At 45.7% G+C, this 16,550-nt stretch overlaps 2 protein-coding genes across 8 annotated transcripts in view; both read right to left on the bottom strand.

Moving 5' to 3' along the window:
* Positions 1–7,951: 7,951 nt before the first annotated feature.
* On the bottom strand, positions 7,952–9,197 carry LOC132388626 (ovarian cancer G-protein coupled receptor 1-like). Its single transcript, XM_059960996.1, has one exon. It carries the CDS (start codon positions 9,195–9,197, stop codon positions 8,133–8,135), a length of 1,065 nt encoding a protein of 354 aa, XP_059816979.1. The 3' UTR covers positions 7,952–8,132.
* Positions 9,198–14,799: 5,602 nt separating this feature from the next.
* LOC132388634 (ovarian cancer G-protein coupled receptor 1) overlaps positions 14,800–16,550 on the bottom strand; it is a 79,797-nt gene continuing 78,046 nt past the window's right edge. For all 7 annotated transcript variants that reach the window (XM_059961005.1, XM_059961026.1, XM_059961008.1 and 4 more), the window contains one exon: positions 14,800–15,982. In XM_059961005.1, coding sequence (XP_059816988.1) covers positions 14,814–15,863 — 1,050 coding nt within the window. In that variant the 5' untranslated portion in view covers positions 15,864–15,982 and the 3' untranslated portion in view covers positions 14,800–14,813. The remainder of the gene's footprint in view (positions 15,983–16,550) is intronic.

Genomic DNA, 16,550 nt, shown 5'->3' with positions numbered 1-16,550 from the left:
CTTTGTAGTGTTTCTTCTGCCCTCCAGGTGAACGTCTTCCAACAGAGAGTTCCCCAAAAAGCAGCTGCTTGGGTATGCGCTCGTCCGGCATGCGGATGGCGTGACCTGCCCACCGGGTCTGTACTCTCATCAGCAGTGTGCGCACTGATGGCAGACTTGCTCCAGAGAGAACTTCAGTGTCTGGTACTTTGTCTTGCCACCTGATGCCTAATATTATGCGAAGGCAAGTCACGTGAGCTGTCTTGCATGCTTTCGGTACACAGTCCACGTTTCCCATGCATACAGAGAGGGTAGTGAGTACCCCGGCTCTGTAGACCTTCAGTTTTGTTGCTGGGCTGATTCCTCGACGTTCCCATACAGTGGAGCGCAGTCTACCGAAAGCAGAACTTGCCTTTGCTATTCTGCAGTTAACTTCCGTATCAATAGTCACTGCTCGGGAGAGGGTACTGCCAAGGGAAGTGAACTGGTCCACGGCCTGTAGTTTCTCTCCTTTGATTGTGATTTCGGGTTCTGTGTACGGTGCACGAGGAGCAGGCTGGTGCATGACTTCAGTCTTTTTCATGTTGATGGTGAGACCAAAGTTGTCACAAGCTGTGGGGGATTTGTCCAAATTGACTTGCATCTGGCTCGGAGCCAGCTGACAGGGCACAGTCATCGGCAAATCACTTTGGTAAAAGCTTGAAATCTCCTTAGGTTGAAGAGCTTCCCACCCATTCTGTACTTGAGGCTGATTCCGGCATCACTGTCCTGGAAGGCATCATTCAGCATGGCAGTGAACATCATGCTGAACGGTGTGGGTGCGAGCACAAAGCCCTGTTTGACGCCATTGGTGACTAGGAATGCCTTAGAGCAGGGGTGTCAAACTCATTTTAGGTCACGGGCCGGATTGGGCAAAATGCAGCTTCATGCGGGCCGGATCAGTCGGGCGCGTGCGAACGCAGCTTTCATTGTCTCCGTTTTTTCAGCCTGTTCTCATGTGTCTCAGTCTCTGCTATAACTACAAAGTGTTTCACTTCACAAATTCCGTTTCTTATGAAGAAGACTGCTGATCAAGCATTATTTTTATGATTGGTATTAACTTACAATCATAGGCTTCATATCGCCGGGCCATTAATAATTAAAATAATAGATCTATCTAAAATGATCTCATGGGCCGGATATAATTGTACGCTGGGTCGGATATGGCCCGTGGGCCTTGAGTTTGACACCTATGCCTTAGAGGATTCTCCGCCGTCCAGCACTCTGGCCATCATGGAACTGATGTACCACCTGAATGGATTTGGTGGGGCAGCCAAACTTTGACGTGATCTTCCGCAGGACTTATCGGCAGACAGTATCAAAAGCTTTCGTGAGGTCAACCAAAGTTGTGTAAAGTTCACAATTCTGCTCCTGACACTTCTCTTGAAGTTGCCGTGCAGTGAAGATCATGTCAATAGTCCCACGACCTTTGCAAAAGCCACACTGACTCAGGCAGCAGGCCCAGCTCCAGATGAGTGACCAGACGATTTAGCAGGACTCTTGCAAGGATCCTTCCTGCGATGGAGAGCAGCGAGATTCCTCAGTGGTTGTCACATACTTGTCGATTGCCCTTCCTCTTGTAGAGGGGTACAATGGATGCATCTTTAAGTTCCTGAGGAATGGATCCTTGCTTCCAAAAAGACTGGAACAACTCGGTGAGCTTCTCTATAAGTACAGGACCACCAGCTTTGTAGATCTCTGCAGGTACGGCGTCTACCCCTGGGGCTTTGCCACTGGATAGCTGGCTGACAGCTTCCGTGACTTTGGCTGCCACCGGTGGGTCACCGTGGTGAGAAGGAGTACAGGACCAGAGTGGGGAATAGAAGCAGGAGGGATTTTTTTTAATGGAAGGAGAAATTGATGTTCATGCCATCAGGTTGAAGGCTACCCAGATAGAATATAAGGTGTTGTTTTTCTGTTCTGTGGGTGGCCTCATCTTGACACAGCATAATCCAGGGGTAACAACCTTCACTGGTGTGTCTCTCCCCCTCCCCTTTCTCCCACGGTCCACTCTCCTCTCCTATCAGATTCCTTCTTCAATCTTCCTCTTTTCTACCTATCACCTTCCAGCTTCTCACTACATTCCTCCATTCCTCCTTTCCCTTCACCTGGTTTCTCCTGTCACCCACACTCCTTCCCCTCCCCACCCCCATATACTGGCTTCCCCTTCCTTTCCAGTCCTGAGGAAGGATCTTGAACCAAAATTTCAATCGTATATTCCTCTCCATAGCTGCCTGACCTGCCGAGTTCTGCCAGCATTTTGTGTGTTATGTAGCCCTATAGACCTTTTCTGCCTAACTCCATAAGTTCTCCTTATAGGACCTCATTTCCCTTTCTGCGGTGATATCCCGAAGCTGTGGTGATCCAACCCTCTCCCTTTGTAGATACATAGTTTTAACCATGGAGTGTTTTCCCTTCACACCGATTGACTTCAGTTTTGTCACGACACCTTGACATCCCTTTTGGCAAAATGCTGTTGTAATGCCCAGGGCACCTCTCTCAAACAACAACCAGAACTCAGTCCATTGTCAACATCAGCGAGCCAAATATTCCTCACTTTGACCTGGACACCAATACTGTTTCTCTCCAAAGAAGCACAAGAGATTCTGCCAATGCTGGAAACCTTGAGCAACATGCACAAAAATGCTGAAGGAACTCGGCTGGTCATGTAAGATAGAACATAGGACATAAAATTCTATAGAACAGCACAGGCTCTCTGGCCCATAATGTTATGCTGACCTTATAATCTACTCTAATATCAACTTAAACCTTCCCTCCCTCGTAGACCTCCATATTTCTTTCATCTATGTCCCTGTTTCCAAGTTGCTTATTTCCCCTTAATGTTTAGGGAATTAGAACAAGGGAGTCAGGCAGCATCTATGGAGGGAAACAGACAGTTAATGTTTCGGGCTGAGACCCTTCATTGGGACAGATACTGCCTGACACCTTGGGTATTCCTGTTTCTATTCTAGATGTAGTACAACATCTGCAGTATTTTGTTTTGACCATACTGAGTATCAGTGAAGAGTTAATTAAAAACATAAAATGCTGGCAGAACTCAGCAGGCCAGGCAGCATCTATGGGAGGAGGTAGTGATGACGTTTCGGGTCGAAACCCTTCATCAGGAGAGTTTATTGGCAATCTGCAAGGAAGGAGCAATAATTAACGTTTCTAGTTCAAGATTCTTTGTTGGATCTTGGAAGGTTTGGTGGAATGATGAGGTCCATCTGCTTTTTGGTGCATTTGTTGTGCTTGTTCAGACCACTGAAGACAAAACTCTTTGTTGGTGCTCAAGTCAAAAGTTTAATTCTGGAAAGGGTAGACTATTTTCTAAATGGGGAGAAAATACAAAACAAAAACCTTGGGTGCAAAGGGACTTGGGAGTCCATGTGCAGGATTCCCTAAAGGTTAGTTTGCAGGTTGAGTTGGTGGTGAGGAAGGCAAATGCAATGTTAACATTCATTTCAAGAGGACTAGAATAGAAAAGCAAGGATGGAATGTTGAGACTTTATGAAGCACTGGTGAGCCCTCACTTGGAGTATTGCGAGCCGTTTGGGGCCCCTTATCTTAGAAAGGATGTGCTGAAACTGGAGAGGGTTCAAAGGGGGTTCACAAAAATGATTCCAGGATTGAATGGACTGTCATATGAAGAGTGTTTGATTGCTCTGGGCCTGCATTCCCTAGAATTCTGAAGAATGAGGGCTGACCTCATTGAAACATATCGAATAGTGAAAGGCCTTAATAGAGTGGATGTGGGGAGGATGTTTCCTATAGTGGGGGGTCTAAGGATAGATAGATACTTTATTGATCCCACAGGAAATTACAGTGTCACAGTAGCATTACAAGTGCAAGATATACAAATATTAGAAGAGAAGTAAGCAGGAATAAAAAAAAAATATGTTACCTTAAAAATAAAACAGAGCTAAACAGGGCTTAGAGTCCTGGTAAGCAGAGGTAAATAACAGGAAGAGATAATTGCTTCTCTGACGTTAGATTGACTCAGGATTGGAGGGAGGCGAATGTTGTCCCCTTGTTCAAAAAAGGTAATAGGGATAGTCCAGGTAATTATAGACCAGTGAGCCTTACGTCTGTTGTGGGAAAGCTGTTGGAAAAGATTCTTAGAGATGGGATCTATGGGCATTTAGAGAATCATGGTCTGATCAGGGAGAGTCAGCATGGCTTTGTGAAGGGCAGATCGTGCCTGATAGAGTTCTTTGAGGAGGTGACCAGGCATATAGATGAGGTTAGTGCAGTGGATGTGAACTACATGGATTTTAGTAAGGCATTTGACAAGGTTCCACATGGTAGGCTTATTCAGAAAGTCAGAAGGCATGGGATCCAGGGAAGTTTGGCCAGGTGGATTCAGAATTGGTTTGCCTACAGAAGGCAGAGGGTTGTGGTGGAGGGAGTACATTCAGATTGGAGGGTTGTGACTAGTGGTGTCCCACAAGGATCTGTTCTGGGACCTCTACTTTTCGTGATATTTATTAACAACCTGGATGTGGGGGTAGAAGAGTGGGTTGGCAAGTTTGCAGACGACACTAAGGTTGGTGTTGTTGTAGATAGTGTAGAGGATTGTCAAAGATTGCAGAGAGACATTGATAGGATGCAGAAGTGGGCTGAGAAGTGGCAGATGGAGTTCAACCCAGAGAAGTGTGAGGCGGTACACTTTGGAAGAACAAACTCCAAGGCAGAGTACAAAGTAAATGGCAGGATACTTGGTAGTGTGGAGGAGCAGAAGGATCTGGGGGTACATGTCCACAGATCCCTGAAAGTTGCCTCACAGGTAGATAGGGTAGTTAAGAAAGTTTATGGGGTGTTAGCTTTCATAAGTTGAGGGACAGAGTTTAAGAAACACAATGTAATGATGCAGTTCTGTAAAACTCTAGTTAGGTCACACTTGGAGTGCTGTGTCCAGTTCTGGTTGCCTCAGTATAGGAAGGATGTGGAAGCATTGGAAAGGGTACAGAGGAGATTTACCCGGATGCTGCCTGGTTTAGAAAGTATGGATTATGATCAGAGATTAAGGGAGCTAAGGCTTTACTCTTTGGAGAGAAGGAGGATGAGAGGAGACATGATAGAGGTGTACAAGATATTAAGAGGAATAGACAGAGTGGGCAGCCAGCGCCTCTTCCCCAGGGCACCATTGCTCAGTACAAGAGGACATGGCTTTAAGGTAAGGGGAGGGAAGTTCAAGGGGGATATTAGAGGAAGGTTTTTCACTCAGAGAGTGGTTGGTGCATGGAATGCACTGCCTGAGTCGGTGGTAGAGGCAGATACACTAGTGAAGTTTAAGAGACTACTAGGCAGGTATATGGAGGAATTTAAGGTGGGGGGTTATATGAGAGGCAAGGTTTGAGAGTCGGCACAACATTGTGGGCCGAAGGGCCTGTAATGTGCTGTACTATTCTATGTTCTATACCAGAGGACACAGCCTCAGAACAGAGGGGCATCCTTTTAGAATGGAGACGAGGAGGGATTTCATTAACCAGAGAGTGGTGAATCTGTGGAATGTGTTGCCACAGGCAGCTGTGGAGACCAAGGCTTTATGTATATTTAAAGCACGGGTTGATGGATTCTTGATTGGTCAGAGTATGAAGAGATATGGGGGGAAGGCAGGAGATTGGGGCTGAAGGGAAAACTGGCCAGCCTTGAGGAAATGGCAGAGCAGACTCGATGGGCCAAATGGCCTAATTCTGCTCCTATATCTTATGATCTTAATTCGCTTTTGGTAATGGTTTGAACTAGAACGGAACAGGATGGAGAGAAATCGGATGGAGTATGACGAGACAGTTCTGATAAAGAGTTTCATGTCCAAAACTTTCCCCCAATGTCAATAAAACAAGAGATAGTCATTGACTTCAGGAGGGGAGCAGTGCACATGCTCCTGCCTACATCAACAGTGCTCAGTTTGGGAGGATTGAGAGCTTCAAGTTCCTAGGTGTGAACATCAACAATGGCCTGGAGGGGGACCACTATCCTCACAGGGAGGTTTGGGAGTGCTTCTCGGGATGGTTAGACTAGCTTGATAGGGAGGGGGTGGTATCAGAGTTATGGGTCATCAAGTGGAATGATTGCAGACAAGGTTAGGTCAAGAACATCTGAACAGTAGGACAGGCGAGGCCAGATAAATGAATACAGTGAGGCTGATGGATTAAGCACAAACTCGGCAATCTGTGAATCTGCGGCCTCTGTGGAGGGGAATAAGCAGTCGACATTTCATCAGGACTGGAAAGGAAAGGGGAAGAAACAATAGCTCTCCAACGCTTCTACATCCTCAGAAGGCTGGAGAAATTCAGCGTCTCCCCATCGGCCATCATCGATGTTTACCGATACACCACAGAAAGTGTTCTGTTTGGATGCGTAACGGCTTGGCCTGGTATAGCAACTGCTCCGCGCGTGACTGCAGGAAACTGTAAAAAATTGTGAGCACAGCTCAGCACACACAGAAACCAGCCTCTCCCCCCACCCCCTTGGATACTGTCTCTACTTCTCACTGCCTCAGCTAACCCACCCCAAACATTCTCAGGTAGAAGATACAAAAGCCTGAAAGCACGTACCATCAGCTTCGGTCCCATTTTTGTACAATCTCTTGTATGATCAGATAGCCTCCTAATCCCACAACCTGATTGTGCACTTTATTGTCTACCTTTACTGCACATTCCCTGTAGCTTTTACGCTTTATTCTGCATGGTGAATGTTCTACCTAATTCCAGCTCGTGTGTATAGTGTTTAGGAAGGAGTAGAAACTCTGGTGAAGGGGCTTGCCGTGTCCATTCTGGGCAGCTCACTCACCTTTCCCCACTGGGAACTCAGCTCTCACTTGTGGCTCCAAGTAGCTGTCTGCATATAACAGCAGCCACATCCCGGCACGCCTCTTCAACAGACGGGCTAAACCAGTTGTGGGGGGTGGGGGGGCTCATACCCTGATGAGATAAGGCCATGCCTGTCCTAGCATGTGATGCCAGCTCTGGCAGACTGGGCAGATGAGATCAGACAGCCAAGAGGGCAATCCTTCAATGTTTCATGCAGAGAAAAGGGCATGACAAGGCACAGAAGTCATGATCTTCCACTGCTTGTGATGACGACTCGTACCACCAGACTCGGACTTCTGAGATCGGGAGAGTGGAACTGCCCCAGTGCACAGGCTTTTCCACTTCAAAAACTCTCCCTGTCACTGTTGGATATGTGACAATATACAACCAATACCAATAATAAATTTACTGGAAAACTGTCCCCAAACTTGGATTCTGTGAGGAGGTCAAAGCTACAAGTGAAAGGAATTATTGCCTGTGGCTTAATGTAAGAGTTCTTATATCAAGTTTTGATTTTAAAAGTGATTTAAAAAATACATTGTTATTTAAGCCAAGAAACAACTTTGGAAGACAGAAAAGTGCACAGCATATTCTACTCCCATTAAAGGGCAGCAAACAGTGAGGTGTGTTAGCCATCCCAGGTCCTGGATTGGAGGTCCGGAACAGATGGGAATCAGGAGGGCCAGTGACCACCACCCAGATCACCAGGGTCAGAGGTCTGCGTGAGTCTGGAACATAAGGCCCAAATGTCAAACCCGTGATTGGAGAGTCCGGTGGTTGATACCCAGAGGGAAAAGCCAAAGGTCAATGTCCAGAGCTTGGCAAGTCCTGAGGTAGAGGCCTGAGGAGTGAAGTCCCTGGGTCAGAGGCCCAGTGTTTGCAAGTTTAAGAGTCCAAGGCCAAGGACTGAAGGCCTGAAGGCAACTTGCCCTGGGATTCGAGGCCAGTCTGCGTGTGTGCGAGTGGGTGGGTGGGAAAGGGGCTTTTCCTGCTGTTGTTATTTTGTGTTGTTGATGCTGTTCATGTTGTTCTGCCGAACACTGTGGGCACGCTATGTCAGCACTGGAACGTGTGGTGCCACCTGCACATCCTTATGTGTGTTATTTACACAAATCATGCACTTTTTTAAACATGTTTTAATGTACACCTGATAAATAAATCCAAATCTGAATCGCAGGTTCAGGCGAGGACAGGGATGTTCTCCCCAGCTTTTCACACAGATCCCCAAATGAGTTCATGTCCATCGGATCTCACTCGAAAGTAGGTCTCCCAGATAGTGCCTGTACTGCCGCGGTAGGCTCAGCATTCATTCCGGGTCTCTGTTCTTACAGATGTCAAGAGAATACTGGCCCTTGAGGTAACGCTCACCGTGGCTGGAGGAATGACGCAGCATCCCGGTGGGTCGACCCGCCCTGTGTCTCGTGCTTGAAAGAGATTCACCACGGGCTCGAGGAGCCTCATCAGGAAGCTGCGCGTGCTCTCGGAGATGAAGGTGTAGAGGACGGGGTCGGCAACACAATTCAGACTGGTGAGCAGCAGCCCAAAGTGGTAGTAGTGGAACAAGGTCTTCACGGAGGTGCAGTCCGTCTCGAGCAGAGTTCGGGTCAGCAGGAGTATGTGATAGGGAACAAAACAAACGCAGAAAATCACAATGCCGCTCAAGACTAACCTTTTGATCCTCAGCTTCTGATCCTGTTGAACGCTGTCACTCTTGTTTATTGATGCCAACACCCTGTGGTAAGAGAAGGACAACACAATAATGGGGAGAAGGAAGCCAACTGAGAAACGATAATAATTGACAATCTTCTGCCATCTTTGAAGGGGATAATGCTCGAAGCAGAGCAAATGGTTGTTCTGATCCATCACTGTCTCATTGTGGTTGAGGATGAAAAGGCTCATTCCAATCTCCTTACTCCAGACCAGGACACTGACCAGAAGGGCGGCCTTCACAGTTCGAAAAGAATAGAACCGCAAAGGGTAGACCACCGCGAGGTAGCGATCCATGGAGATGCAGCAGAGAAAGGCGATGCTGACGTAGATGTTCTCATAGAGGATGAGACCGGTGAGCCTGCAGAGAACCTCACCATGTACCCAGTTATCTCCGTTCAGTAGGTACTGAATCCATAGGGGCAAGCAAGCGAGGTGCAGCAGGTCAGAGATGGTCAAGTTGCAGAGGTAGACCCCCAGTTCGTTGCCCTGCTTGATCTGCAGGTAGCTGTGGAACAGCGACAGGAGGCTGGTGGGAAGACTGATGATAAGTATAATGATGTAGACTGCTGAAAACAGGCCCTGGTGGATGGTGAAATCCAGAGTACAGTTAGTGCAATTGACTTCATTACACTGCGACTGGTTGGCCATCATCATGGAGAGTAAGATGGATGTGCTCCTCCGATTGGCTCTCCTCTCTGTAGTCAGGAAATTGGAGGGGGTTTTCAAGCGTGTTTGGTTATTATAGTCCTCCTAAGGGATGGCAGGGGGAGGAAAATAGAAAATAATTAGTTAAATAAAACAGGTTATGGGTTTTGCCAAGAGCGTATCTCAACTTTGGAACTACTACTGAGGCTGAAGGAGAGAAAAGGAGGAACAAGGTTCAGGGGGCATCATAGACGGGACAGGGAGAGGTTCAAAGGGACAACGCACACAAAATGCTGGAGGAATTCAGCAGGTCAGGCAGCATTTATGGAAAAGAGTACAGTTGACATTTTGGGCCAGTCCTGCCAAAGGGTTTTGGCCCGAAACGTTGACTGCACTCTTTTCCATAGATGCTGCCTGGCCTGTTGAGTTCCTCCAGCATTTTGTGTGTGCTGCTTGGATTTCCAGCATCTACAAATTTTCTCCAGTTTGTGAGAGGTTCAAAAGGGTCAGGAGGAAATGTAGATGGAACAGGACGAGATGGCTTTTTAGAGTAGCTTGTGCTTGAGCCTACTTGGGGAAAGGGTATCTTAGATTGGGTGTTATGAGATAACCCTGATCTTATCAGGAGCTTAATATAAAGAACTCTTAGGAGGCAGTGGTCATCATATGATTGAATTCATACTGCAATTTGAGGGGGAGAAGCACAAGTCAGATGTATCAGTATCGCAGTGGAATAAAGGGAATTACAGAGGCATGAGAGAGGAGCTTGCCCAGGTGGATTGGAGAAACATACTGGTGGGGAGGACAGCGGAGCAAAGATGGCTGAAGTTTCTGGGAATAGTTTACAAGGTGCAGGATAGATAGGTTCCACAGAAGTTTTTCTCAGATGGCATGGGTAGGCAGCCATGCTGATAAGGGAAGTTAAGGATTGCATCAAAGCCAAGGAAAAGGGCATATAAGGTAGCAAAAGTGAGTGGGAAGCTTTTAAAATCCAACACAAGGCAACTATAAAAGCTATAAGAAGGAAAAAGATGAAATATGAGGGCAAACTAGACAATAATCTAGTAAGCAGGATATAAAAGTTTTTTCAGTTATATAGAGTAAAAGGGAGGTGAGAGTTAATATTGGACCACTAGAAATTATGCTGGTGAGGAAGTATGGACAAAGAAATGGCAGATTAACTTAATAAGTACTTTGTAACAGTCTTTACTGTGGAAGACACTAGCAGTGTGCCAGAGGTCCGTGAGTGCCATTGGTATTACAAAGGAAAAAGTGCTAGGCAAACTCAAAGGTCTAAGGTGGATAAGTCACCTGGACCAGATGGACTACATCCCAGAGTCCTGAGAGAGATTGCTGAAGAGATTGGTCGTGATCTTTCAAGCAACAGTTGGTTCTGGCATGGTCCCAGAGGACTGGAAGATTGCAATGTCACTCCAGTCTTTAAGAAGGGGGGAAGGCAAAAGAAAGGAAATTAAAGGCCAGTTAGCCTCACCTCAATGATTGGGAATGTGTTGGGGTTTATTATTAAGGATGAAGTTTCAGGCTTCTTGGAGACTAATGATAAAATAAGTCAAAGTCAGCATGTTTTCTCTAAAGCCTGTTAAATCTTTTAGAGAGTTCTTCAAAGAAGTAACAAACAGGGTGGACAAAGGAAAGGCAGTGGATGTCATTTAATTAGATTTTCAGAAGGCATTTGATAAGGTGCGACACATGAGGCTGCTTAACAAGATAAAATCCTACAGAAAGATACTGGCATGAATAGAGGCATGACTAACAGGCAGAAGGCAGTGAGTGGGAATACTTTCTGTTTGGCTGCCAGTGACTAGTGGTGTTCCTCAGGGGTCAGTATTGGGATTGCTACTTTTCACATTGTTTGTCAATGATTTGGATAATGGAATTGATGGCTTTGTGGGAAAGTTTGCAGATGATACGAAAATAGGTGGAGGGGTAGGTAGTGCTGAGGAAGCAATGCGATTCCAGCAGGACTTAGACAAATTGGAAGAATGATCAAAAATCTAGCAGATAGAATACAGTATTGGGAAATGTATGATAGTGCAATTTTGTAAAATGAACAATAATGCAGATTATTATCTAAATGGGAAGAAGGTTCAAACATCAGAGGTACAGGGGTGCTTAGGAGTCCTCATGCAAGACTCCCAGAAGGTTAATTTACAGGTTGAGTCTGTGGTGAAGAAGGCAAATGCAATGTTGGCATTTATTTCAAGGGGAGTAGAATATAAAAACAAGGAGATAATGCTGAGCCTTTATAAGCCACTAGTCAGGTCACACTTGGAGTATTGTCAACAGTTTTGGGCCCCATACCTCAGAAAGGATGTGGTGTCATTGGAGAGAGTTCAGAGGAGGTTCATGAGGATGATTCCAGGAATGAAGGGGTTAACACATGAGGAGTGTTTGGCAGCTTTGGGCCTGTACTCTCTGGAATTTAGAAGAATGAAGGAGGATCTCATTGAAACTAACTGAATGTTGAAAGGACTAGATAGGGTGGATATGGAGATGATGTTTCCTATGGTGGGAGTGTCCAGAACTAGAGACCGCAGCTTCAAAACTGAGGGGTGACCTTTTAGAATAGAGATAAGGAAGAATTTTTTTTTGGCCAAAGATTGGTGAATTTGTGGAATGCTCTGCCACAGACTGCAGTGGAAGCCAAGACTATGTGTATATTGAATGCAGGCATTGATCGTTTCCTGACTGGTCAGGGCATCAAAGGATATGATGAGAAGGCAGGTGTATGGGGTTGAGTGGGATCCAGGATCAGCCATCGATGGAATGGCAGAGCAGACTCGATGGGCTGAATGGCACAAATCTGCTCAAATGTCTTATAGTCTTATGGTTCAAAGGAATCAGAAGGAAACACAGATGGGACAGGGGAGATTCAAGGGGAGTAGGAGGGGACATGGATATGACAGGGAGTGATTCAAGGGGGTCAAGGGGAGATAATGAATGCGACAGGAGGAGGCTCAAGGTAATCAGGAGGGGGTGTAGACGGGACAGAGTTGGAATAGGAATGGGAAGTAGAATTAAAATTGGTCCCCCCCTCCACTATTGTTTTTTGCAGTTTTCCAATGACCAAGGTTAAACCAGCAGGTCTATGGTTCCTGATTCTCCCCAGTGCACACCCTGTCTTTCTCATTCAGTCTGATAATTACATTCACCTTATCCAAAGTGCACACTAGCCTGTGTATGCATAGACTCCACCAAGTCCATATCACACCCGTGATGTGAATGGAGGAAAGTTTAGTGGAGCTGTCAGAGGCAGGTTTTTATTAAATCCAAAAAGTGTCCAAATTGCCAGGGGATTATGGGGAACTTTCTGGAATGATAGTCTCCTTGGAACAAAGAGGGGGCAGAGAGAGGAGAGAAGAGAGACAGAAGAAGGAGAGAGAGAGAGAGAGGAAGAGGGGGGAAGAGGGAAGGGGGAATGTTGCAGCTCTATAAAACTTTGGTGAGATCACACTTACTGTATGTGTTCAGTTCTGACTGCCTCATTATATGAAGGATATCAAAGCTTTACAGAGAGTACAGAGGAGATTTACCAGGATGATGTCTGGTTTAGAGAGCATGATTTATGAGGAAAGGTTTAATGAGCTATGGCTTTTCTCATTGGAGTGAAGGAGGATGAGAGGTGACTTGATAGAGATGTACATATGAGATGATAAGAGACATAGGCTGGGTGGACAGAAAGAGACATTTTCCCCAGAGTGGCAATGGCCAATACCTGAGAACATCCTTTTCAGGTGAATAGAGGAAGGTTTCAGGGAGCTTTCAGAGGTAGGATTTTAACACAGAGTGATGGGTACTTGCAATGCACTGCTGGGAGAGGTGCTAGCCATTGATACAATGGGACATTTGAAAAACTTTTAGATAGGCACATGGATGTAATAGAAATGGAAGGTTATAAGCTGTGAGGAAGGGAAGGATGAGATTGATAGTGGAGTGGGTGTGTGGAATCGGCACAACATCATGGGCTGAAGGGCTTGTACTGTTCTACACAAACCCTGTGCAACCTACACTGCTCCATACCGATCAGATTTACTGTACGTCCCTCATTGCCAAATAACGTCCTGCTGATTAAATGCATTTCTATGCGTGCGCATGCTGCTCACTATAGACCAGTGAAGGCCAACATGTTCATTATATGGTCAACAATTTCACCCACCGTATCCCATCATATGTCACCACTCAGTTAACCATGGTGAGCATTCTGACTGTTCACAGCAATGTCTAATGCAGAGGCTGTAATGCACAGGATTGGAAAAAGCTGCAGAGGTCTGTAAACTCAGCCAGCTCCATCGTGGGCCACCCTACCACTAAGGACATGTTCATAAAGGAAGCTTCCATCATTAAGAACCCTCACCATCCAGGACATGCCCTCTTCTCATTGCTACAATCAGAGAAGAGCTACAGGAGCCTGAAGACACTCATTCAGCCTTTAGGAACAGCTTCTTCCTCTTCATCATCAGATTTCTAAATAGTTTATGAACTCATCAACACTATTTCTCTATTTTACTCTCTTTTTGCATTACTTACATTTTTCAACATTTTTTTATTACAAATTATTGTCTTTTTATGTACAGCTGCTGCTAAACAACAAATTTGATGATGCATGTCGGTGATAATAAGCTCGATTCTGATTCTGAAGCAAACTGAATTTGCTTCAGTGCACCTGGGCCGACAGAGGACAGTGGCGATTAGAATAGAAATCTCCAGTCAAGCCAGGAGGAGTTTCCTGGAAACTGCCTTGCCACTTGTGGAAGCTCTGTTGGGAATTATGCCCCAGAGCGAGTCAGCAACTCTGCGGGTTGCTTTACCTTTACCTCATCCTTTACCTCAAATCCACCAAGTTACCATCTTACTCCCTACAGAAGTGCTGATGAAAATGTATCAACCTGAAGTATCGTCAACGATTCTCCCTCCACAGGGGTCCCCTGTTCAGCACGTCCGGTTTGTTTGACCTTATTAAAGCACAACGATTAATTCGCACTTTTCTTGCAAATTGTGGCGAGGCAGCGGTGAGACAGATTTGTGCAAATGAACTTCCTTAATTTGTCTTTAGGTAGTCAAAGTTCCAGACAGAATAAGATGAAAAGAATTTTAAACCATTAAAAAAAATAATGCGTTATGATCTGGAGCATAATCTTCAGGTCTGTTGATCATGGTTCTACTGTTTAGTAGGCATGACTGAGGTTCAGTGGTTGCTGCCTTCATTGACGTTTGAAGAATGGGTTAAGTACCTATGGTTGGATGAACTTGCAAGGTGGAATCATGGGGAAGGCAGGAGCAAATTAATTATTTTCACTATTGAAAGGTACAATGCTCCCTGTCCTTTCAGAATACTTGTCCACGGTATGTTCTTCTCTGTCACACACTCAAACATGCTCTATGGAAGGGCACAGTGGGTCGAGCAGCAACTGCAGGAGGAGAGCAACTGAAAACATTGCCTCAGGGCCCACTGAGTTTTTTTCCCATCAGATTGCTTTTTGCTCCAGATTCCAGCTTCTGGAGTCTCTTGTGTCTACACTCTATCATCTGTCAGTGCTTGCAAGATTGCTGGCTTACATTGTCCTCCGATCCCTACACACCTGTGCTTGTCGGTCCTTGGAAATATTACTGGGAGTATGTATCAAGCTGGATCTTTGCTCCATTATTGTAACCATTCTCCATCTCTTTTTCATTGTCCTTAAATGAAAGTCTCGTGGTTGTGATCGGCAACTTAGTGTTCATCTCCAGCATCTGAACTCTCTGCCTCCTTTGGCAGCGGACGAGGCTTGTTAAAGGGTCCAGGAACCTGGCCAGCCAGCCTTGGGAGCTGCGGGAGACAAAACAGTACAAGATAGGATCGGCCACGCAGTTTAAACTGGTCAGCAGAAGCCCACAGTGATAGACGTCAAAAATGTTAACAACAAATTCACAGCTTCGCTCGAAGAAGGTCCGCACCATCAGGAAAATGTGATAGGGGGCAAAGCAGACCAAGAAAATGATGATGGTTGCCGACACCAGCCTTTTAATCCTGAGCTTCCTTTCCAGTTGGAGTCCGTGACTCTTATGTACTACCGACAGCACCTTGCAGTAAGAGAAGATTAACAAGACCAGTGGGAGGAAGAAGCCAATGGAGAGACGGTAATAATTTAAGTTGATGTCCTTGTGGCTCAGGGGGTAGTGCTCGAAGCACAAGGTATCGTTTTCATCATCCTTGCTGAGGACCTTACTGCCAATGAAAAGGGTGCAGACTACGATCTCCTTGATCCAGATTACGGCGCTGATGAGGAGTGCAGCTTTCAAAGTGTGCATGGACTTGAAGTTCATGGGATAGGCGACGGCCAGGAAGCGGTTGACAGAGATGAAGCAGAGGAAGCCAATGCTGATGTAGATGTTCTGGTAGAGCAGCAGGCCGCTGAGCTTGCACAGCTCTGGCGAAAAGATCCAGTCGTCGTGCTGCAGGATGTACTGCACCCACAAGGGCAGGGAGGTGAGGTACAGGAGGTCCGAAATGGTTAGGTTGCAGAGATAGATCCCTAGCTCGTTCTTGTTCTTGATCTGCAGGTAGCTGTGGTACAGCGACAGCAGGTTAGTGGGTAAGCCGATGATGAAGACCAAGATGTAAACAGTGGGGAAGACCTTCTGATGGATCCCGTGGTCAATGGTACAGTTGGTCATCTTCCAAAGTCAGGCAGAAGCTTCCTTGCGAAACTAGACTTGGGTTCCCTGCCAGGGGACTGATTTATGTGGCAAAAAGACCTGATCCTTTAAATTCTTCTTCACTTAAGCTTGTGCGTCTGTGGGGAGACATAAAAACACAGATACAATTATTCAATTGTTCCATATTTTAAGTGACAATAACAAAACCAGAAAATGTTGGAAAATATTGGCAGGTCGGGCAGAGAAAGTTAATTGAAAAGGACTTTGATTGTAACATTAAGTGATTCTCTCTCCTATGAAGGAATAGGATTCTCTCCTTTCCCAAAAGTGTGTAAGTACACACCACCAGGCACAAGGACAGCTCCTATTCCTCTGCTGAATTGTTCCTTAGTGTGATGAAATTGACTCCTGACCTCTCAGTCTGTATGTACTTTACTTTCTCTGTAACATAACTCTGTTATTGTTTTATCTTGAACTACTTAACGCATTGTTGGAATGAAATGATCTGCATGGACAGTGTGCAAGACAAGTTTTTCTCTGTACCTTGATATATATTAAACCTACACCAACTCCATTTCCAGTTCCACAGATGTTGCCTCACCTGTTTTTTCAGCATTTTCAGTTTTTATTTCCTATTTCCTGCATTTGCATTATTGATTTTCATTTAGTTACAATTACAGTAGTTAAATTTTCTGATATATGTCA

This window comes from Hypanus sabinus, chromosome 2, assembly GCF_030144855.1.
Source record: "Hypanus sabinus isolate sHypSab1 chromosome 2, sHypSab1.hap1, whole genome shotgun sequence".
Classification (NCBI taxonomy): domain Eukaryota; kingdom Metazoa; phylum Chordata; class Chondrichthyes; order Myliobatiformes; family Dasyatidae; genus Hypanus; species Hypanus sabinus.
The sequence above is the reverse complement of the archived record's forward strand: the minus strand, read 5'-3'. Positions and strand labels throughout refer to the sequence as shown.

Bases quoted from the DNA above. Each gene is read 5' to 3' on its own strand.
- LOC132388626 (XM_059960996.1), bottom strand. From the start codon at position 9,197: ATGATGATGGCCAACCAGTCGCAGTGTAATGAAGTCAATTGCACTAAC.